Source organism: Phacochoerus africanus, chromosome 1, assembly GCF_016906955.1.
Source record: "Phacochoerus africanus isolate WHEZ1 chromosome 1, ROS_Pafr_v1, whole genome shotgun sequence".
NCBI classification, from domain to species: domain Eukaryota; kingdom Metazoa; phylum Chordata; class Mammalia; order Artiodactyla; family Suidae; genus Phacochoerus; species Phacochoerus africanus.
The window spans coordinates 241,385,602-241,393,476 of NC_062544.1; the positions used below are offsets into that span (position 1 = coordinate 241,385,602).

The 7,875-nt window shown below is 35.4% G+C and overlaps 1 protein-coding gene across 1 annotated transcript; it reads right to left on the minus strand.

The window, feature by feature from the left end:
- Positions 1-799: 799 nt before the first annotated feature.
- LOC125113327 (olfactory receptor 5K3-like) lies at positions 800-1,726 on the minus strand. Its single transcript, XM_047755973.1, has one exon. It carries the CDS (start codon positions 1,724-1,726, stop codon positions 800-802), a length of 927 nt encoding a protein of 308 aa, XP_047611929.1.
- Between the last annotated feature and the right edge of the window lie 6,149 nt (positions 1,727-7,875).

Sequence of the window (7,875 nt, forward strand, 5' to 3'; positions counted from 1 at the left end):
GGTATACTTAATAACAAGCAGGAAAAGTAAAATAATAGCAGAGAGAAAAAGTTTTATTAAAGTATATATTCAGGAAATGCTCCATCATATGTAATGGTCAACCATACAAAATACATGAAGATATCAAATCTATAGTGATATTGGTATAAGTAGCATCATCATCAAGTACAGATTTATAAATCTCCAATATTCAGATCCTGGAATTCAGAGAACTTGAAAGAAAATTGATTTAGTCTAAAGAGGAAAGTGTTGTTGATTAAAGAATATATATCCTCTGTTATTTCATATTCAAACAATCTCTTGAATAACTTAAAATTGAGGATCAAATCAAAATGTATAGTTTACTTCTGTCAGATGTTGTCGGTGAAGACGGGACCAATATTTGAGAATTTGGGACATGGGGCATTTTGTAAGCTTACAACTTGGGATTCCAGAAATTTGCCAAAAACATAAAATGGAGGTGATCTTTTATGTAATGATTTAATTACTAACATTTGCTGAATTTGTTGAACATTGCAATGTATTATACACTAAAAAGTATTTATGAAATGTAGCTAATTACACTCTGATGCAAGTGTGACCACAAGGGTAGTTCTTTAGCTCAGGGCTGATGAAACCTAGTAGCCTAGATTTTGGAATGTCATTTACATTTGGTTATTTGATTGATACACCATCATGTTTTAGTAATTTAATGTTATGTATGAACCCATTTTCCACCTTGTCAGTACACTTGATTGTGAAGAAAGTTTAATCAGATTGAAATAAGTTACCCAAATGATGTAGTATTTGTTTCATAATGTTATGAAATCTTCAAAAATTTTTTGGTAACATTTATTACTTCCTTATTTCTTAGGCTATAAATAAAAGGGTTTAATAAAGGAATCACTAGAGTATAAAAAATAGCAACAGGAATATCTTCATCTCCTTCAATACCTGAATTTGGCTGAACATACATGCAGATAAGAGAACCGTAGAATATTGAGACAGAGAGAAAGTGGGATGCACAAGTAGATAAGGCTTTGCCTTTGCCCTTGTTGGATTTCATTGTGAAAATTGTGAAAAGGATGAAAAGGTAAGAGATTACTACCAAGGTAATAGTGAAGATTAAAACTAACCCAGCAAATATAAATACCAACAATTCATTGATGTAAGGGTCAACACAGGAGAGTCTGAATAATGGAAGAACATCACAAAAAAAGTGATTAATTTGATTAAACTTACAGAAAGTTAACCTAAAGAGAAACCCTGTATGAATCATGGGATTCACAATTGCAACTATGTAGGCACCTGTGGTCATTTGAAGGCAGAGTTTGTTGGACATCCTGGTGTGGTACTGCAGTGGGTTGAAGATGGCCACATAACGATCATAGGCCATTGCTGCCAGGAGGAAGCTGTCTGCAGTTTCAGCAAAGCAGAGAAAATAAAATTGTGCCATGCATTCATAGAGGGAAATGATTCTGTCCTTAGAAAAGAAGTTCTGTAGCAACTTGGGGGTGATGGCACTGGAACAACAGGAATCCATCAGAGCAAGGTTACCCAGAAAGATGTACATTGGTGTGTGAAGACGACGCTCAGTAAATATCAGTGCCACCAGACCAAGGTTTCCCACCATGGTGATCAGGTAGATGGTAAGGAACACCAGAAACAGAAGGGTCCTCAGCTCTGGGTGATTACTAAATCCTATGAGGATAAATTCAGTTGTCCAGGAGTGGTTATCCTCAATCATATCCACCCTCTATGTTGAATTGACACTTGTTGAGAAGAAAGTTTTGAATTTAGTGTTTGTATAATTTTCCTTTCAAATTTTTCTTTTTATGAGGAGTAGAATTGTTCTTTCAGCTACTTCATTTACTCCGGATACAGGAACACATACCTATAGGGGAAGTTCATTTCTATGTAATGTAAGCTTTTAAGATCTCGACTCAGAAAAACAGGATTCCCATAAAATATGTTGGAAATTCTAGGGCTGATGCTTAAAGTGGAAAAACTTGTTCTTGTGAATTTTAGAGAATATTATACATATTTATGTTACCTATATTTGGTTCAGAATTCTCAAATAATGTGTTAGATGTTTTTATTAGAGTATATATAATAAATAGCAAATCACTTCATGTGTGTAAATGTGTGTATATTTTATATATATGTATAATTACACATTTTTAATTGAGAACATTTTTATATATATTCTCAAGAAAGTGAATGTTTCATTAGCATAATCAGGTATGTTAATTGTATGTCTCAGGAATTGCATGAACATCACCAAAGGTAAAGGAGATAACTGTGCATCCTTAAAGAACATTATTGTGAAATACTATATAAATAAATACACTTTGGTCATCACTTCTTTGATTTATTTTTTCAGAGTCGTATTAAATCCATTATTCTTTTTTATGCTCTCAGCTATCAAAAGTATTTCCTTCTTTATATAAATCATAGTTTTTTTTATATAATCATACTTAACAATGTTTCTTGGTGTCCAGAATGCACCAATATCCATTTTTAAATATTAATAGGATCATGTATATTCTTCGCTGTCTAGAATCAATTCTGCATCCTCTAACATTGCTTTTTTTTATATGTGCATGCCCATTTTCCTTTTTATATTACTAGTATTTTGATGTTCTGTGACTTATGTTTCTAATAACAGATGTATAATGCTTTAGGGAATACAGCATGGTTGATTCCAATCCTACCTCTTGTCCAGTGACCTGAGATGAGTGAATTTGTTTTCATTATTCCACCAGTGATGCATAATGCACTATTTGTCATCTACAAATTGACAAATATGAAGAAGAGTTTACAAAGGAAATTATTCAAAATTGTTTAAGAAAATCCATACATCTTTCATCTATAAGAATTACCTTATTTAATATTATACCATTTCCTGAAAAAATTATGTAAGATTTTTTGAAGTACATAACATCACATAAAAGGCTAATAAACGTAATCCATGCCTTTATACTTTAGTTTTCTAACACTTTGAAATAGAAGACATCCTTTAAGTCTTAATATTATTTGTGAGAAAAACTCTTGTTTTCTTTTCAGTCTACATTCTTAGTACAAATTAGTGATCTACAAAGTATTTCATTGTCTAATGACATAAATTCTTTGGTCAAAATAGTTTATATCAATTAAAAATTACAAGCACTGACAAAAGTTTTATTTTTTAAACATTAAATATATGGCACTTTCTTATTTAGCTAAGATAAAAATACCTTGCTATATGCATGCCCAAATTATCTAACAGAATTATATTCTGCCCTTACCTGTATGTTTTGAAGTTCCATCTTTGAATCAGAGGTCAGCATGAATTGAAATAAATTTTTTCATCCTTGTTTTTCATAGTCTTATATTTTTGAATAGCTATAATAATAAATTGTTGAACTCTAACAAGAAAAATGCTTAATAATTCAGAAAAATAAAAATCAATGTTAATATTAACAGTAAAAGTAAACTAGAATATTCCCCTTGCCTAAATTTCACTGAGAGGTGACTTGTTACATCTTCTTTTCTTTAAATGAGAATTTAAGAATATAAGCCTTGGTCCCTAAGCATTTAGGATTAAAAGACTATATCTGGGAGGTGAGTAACAGGTCAGTGCCAATAAATATCCTTAAAATGCAAATTTAAATTTTCGGTCAAATTCTGAAGGGATTTCCTCATAGTGACTTCACTGTATTTCTATGGGGAGATTTGGTAACTATGCCATACACAACCTGATGTTAATTAAAGATGACCTATGGGGAGCTCCTGTTGTAGCTCAGGGGGTTAAAAATTGACATAGTGTCTGTGATGATGTTGGTGCAATCCCTGGCCTTGCTTGTTGGGTTAAGTATCTGGCATTTCCTCTGGCTGCAGTGTGAGACACAGAAGCTCCTCAGATGCAGCGTTTCTGTGGCTATGGCATAGGCTGGTAGACACAGCTCTGATATGACCCTATCCAGGGAACTTCCATATGCTGCACATGTGGCCATACAAGGAAAAAAACAAAGCTGAACTGTGAAAAATAAATGAGATTAAGTAAAAGATCTTCATTAAAATTGCTAAGAATCATCTTGCTGATTCTTATGTAACTGACCTCATTTTTACAATACTTTTCATTGTTTGTGTAAAATGTAACGGGTGAAGAAGAGTCAGGTGGGTATTACCTCCTAGTAGAGGAATATGCTTATCAGATTAATATATCTCATGAAAGATATTTGAATTTGGAAAGGATACTAAAAGATATAGAAGTTTCCAGGATGGTGGGATCCAGATGGTGGAGGGGTAAGACATGTGCCTTCACCTTATCCCACACACACATCAAAAAAATCTAAATGTAATAAACAATTCACAAGGCACATTTATATACTGAATCCTGGCAGAAGACCTTAAACCTCAAAAAATGGTGAGAAATATGCCACATAACTGGGTAGAGAAAAGGAAAAAAGAGAGAGAGAGGAGGTGAGAAAGAGAAAAAGGAATCGGGAAAGGAATAACACCCCTGAGAGGGAGCTGATAAAGAGGAAAGGAACTCACATCCTGGAAAGCCTCCTTATCAGCCACACTGGTGGTACCCAAAGCCTCAAAGCCACAGAAAAAAAGCACAACACCTAGACTAAGGAGGGCAAAGCAGAGAGAGAGCCACACAAAACATTGGTACCACCATCAAGGACACCACAGCCTGTGACACTCATCAGGGACTGCGTGCTAGAAACACAGGCTCTTGAGGTCTGTTCTGAAGAGAGGACTAGGGTTGGCTGCATATGAGTCAGACTGAGGAGCTAGGAATCCATGCACCAAGGGCTGGTGTGTGTGTGGAGCACCTCAGCTGAAGAAACTCAGAAGGAGGTCTTGGCCCACAGGAGAAGCGAGGCATCATTGTTGGGGAGGTCAAGAGGTGGAGCAGCAGACCACCATAGAAACATCTTTCTTTATGCATGCATGGACTCTTGAAAGTTGTATCTTTGAGAAGTGGGGCCCCTCTTGTGTGGGCTAGGGGTGTCGGTGCTTCTTTCATGGGCTAAGTGTGATGGGGCACTTGTGTGGTCAACAGATGGTGGAGGCCAACTCCACAGGTGGTAATGGCCCACAACCACTTGGCATCATCAATAGGCAACACCAACCTCCCCAGTCTCCTCATAGGCCAGCACAATGGATGGCATTGCAACTGTGTACCACCTGTTGTTGCTCCAAGGCCCCTGGAAATGAACATGCCCTAATGCTTTACTGCCAAATGCTCCAGGTGCCACCATCTTCCTGAGTGTCACTGTCACATCCCCGGGCCCTGCAGCTAGGCTCAAGCACATGCATTCTAAAAATAAATAATAAACAATTATATACCAACAAATATAATTTGACCACCTGGGGAAATGGACAGGTTTTCAGAGACATACTGGAACTGAATCAAGAAAAAATAGATCAAATGATCAGTCCAGTCAGTACAAATGAAATTAAATATGTAATAAAAAACACTCCATACAAACAGAATTCCAAGACCAGATAGCGTCACAGGAAAATTCTGCCAAACATAGAAAAAGAACAGACACACAGTTTTCTTAAGTTTTCCAAAAATTTGAAGAAGCAAAAGGAACACTTCCAAAATCATATTATGAAGTCACAATCACGCTGATGTCAAAAGCAGACATCAAAAAAGAAAATTACCAAAAAATAAAATTATACTCCAATAATAACATATGCAAATCAAACAAGACACATACCATATTAACCATAGAAATGTCAAAAACCATACGATCATCTCAGTAGATGGAGGAAAAATGTTTGACAATATCCAATATCCAATCATGATAAAATTTCTTACCTTAGTTTGTATAGCAAGAACACAACATAATAAAAGTAATTTATGACAAGCCCACAGGCAATACAGCACTCAATGGAGAAAAGCTGAAAGGCTTGCAGCTAAAATCAGGAAGAAGACATGGATGCCCACTGTCACAACTTTTATTCCACATAGTATTAGTAATCCTATCCACAGCAATCAGAAAAAATAAATAAAAGGTATCCAAGTTGGAAAAGAGGTAAAATTGTCACTCTATGCAGACAATATAATACTATATATCTAGAAAAGCTTAAGGATTCTGACAAAAACTATTCAAACTAATCAAAGAATCCAGCCAAGTATCAGAATCCAAGATTAACATTCAGAAATTGGTTGTATTTATGTATGCTGACAAATGTTAGAGAAGGAATACAAAAGTACAAAACCTTTTAACATTGTACCCTGAAAAAAATAAATACCTAAGAATAAACCTGTCCAAGGAATTATATGCTGAGAAACTATAAAACATTAATCAAGAAATTAAAGAGGCTTCAAAGAAATGGAAAGATATCACATGCTCCTGGATCAGAAGAATTAATGTCATTAAAATGGGCATACTACACAAAGCAATCTACCAATTCAATGCAATCCTTATCTAGTAACCCATGCCATTTCTCACAGAACTGGAACAAACCATCCAAAACTTTATATGGAATGATAAAAGACACAGAATTGCTAAACCAATACTGAGCAAACAAACACTGAGTGGGAGGAATAACTCTGCCAGACTTTAGACAACATTACAAAGCTACAGCAATTAAGACAGTGTGGTACTGGTACAACAATTGACATACGGACCAATGGAACAGAAGAGAGAACCCAGAAAGAAACCCAGATGCCTATGGTCAAGTAATCTTTGACAAAAGAGGCAAGAATATAATGTGGGAGAAAGTCTCTTCAGCAAGTGGTGCTGGCAACACTGGACAGCTGCATGTACCATCAATGAAACTGGGAGCACACTATCAGGACATGCACAAAAATAAACTCAAAATGGATAAGAATTTGAACAGAAGTCAAGATGCCTTAAAACACCTAGAAAGCAACATAGGTAAAGCACTCTCTGAACTCAACCATACAAGTATTTTCTCGTGTCAGTATCCCAAAGCAATAGAAATTAAAACAAATCTAATCCAATGATAGTGAATTAAACTTAAAAGCTTTTGCACAGCAAAGGAAACAATAAAAAATAAAAAAAAACCTACTGAAGGGTAGAAAATAGTTTCATATGATGCAACGGACACGGCTTAATCTCGAAAATATACAAACAATTCATACAATACAATGGCAAATAAATAAATAAATGAATAACTAAATTTAAAATTGGCAGAGGACCTGAATAGACATTTTTCAAAAGAAGACAGCAGATGAGCAACAGGCATAAGAAAGAAGTTCAACATCACTAATTATTAGAGAAATGCAAATCAAAACTACAGTGAGGGACCTCATCACAACTGTCAGAATGGCCATCATTAACAAGTCTACAAAGAATGAATGTGAGAGAGGGTGTGGATAAGAGGCAACCCCCCTAAACTGTTGTTGGGAAAGAAAATTGTTATACCCACTATGGAGAATAGTATGTGGGTATCTCAGAAATGTAAATATAGAACTACCATGTGATCTAGCATTCCACTCCTGGACATATATCCAGACAAAATTTTCGTTGAAAAAGATATGTGCATCCCTATGTTCATTTCAGCACTATTCACAGTAGCTTAGATATGGAACCAACCTAGATGTCCAACAACAGAAGAATGGTAATAACACACAGTACATATACACATTGGAATACTACATAGCCATATAAAGAACAAAATAATGCCATTTGTGGTTACATGGATGGGACTAGAGATTCTCATACTAAGGGAGGTAAGTCTGAAAGAGAAAGACAAATACCATGTTATATCACTTGTATCTGGAATATAATATATGGCACAACATGAACGCATATACAGAAAGGAAGCAAACTCATGGACATGGAGAAAAGACTTGTGGTTGCCGATGGGGAGGAGGAGGGAGAGGGATGGACTGGGAGTTTGGGGTGGTTGGTGCAAACTATT

Coding starts and splice junctions, on each gene's coding strand:
- LOC125113327 (XM_047755973.1), bottom strand. CDS start 1,726: ATGATTGAGGATAACCACTCCTGGACAACTGAATTTATCCTCATAGGA.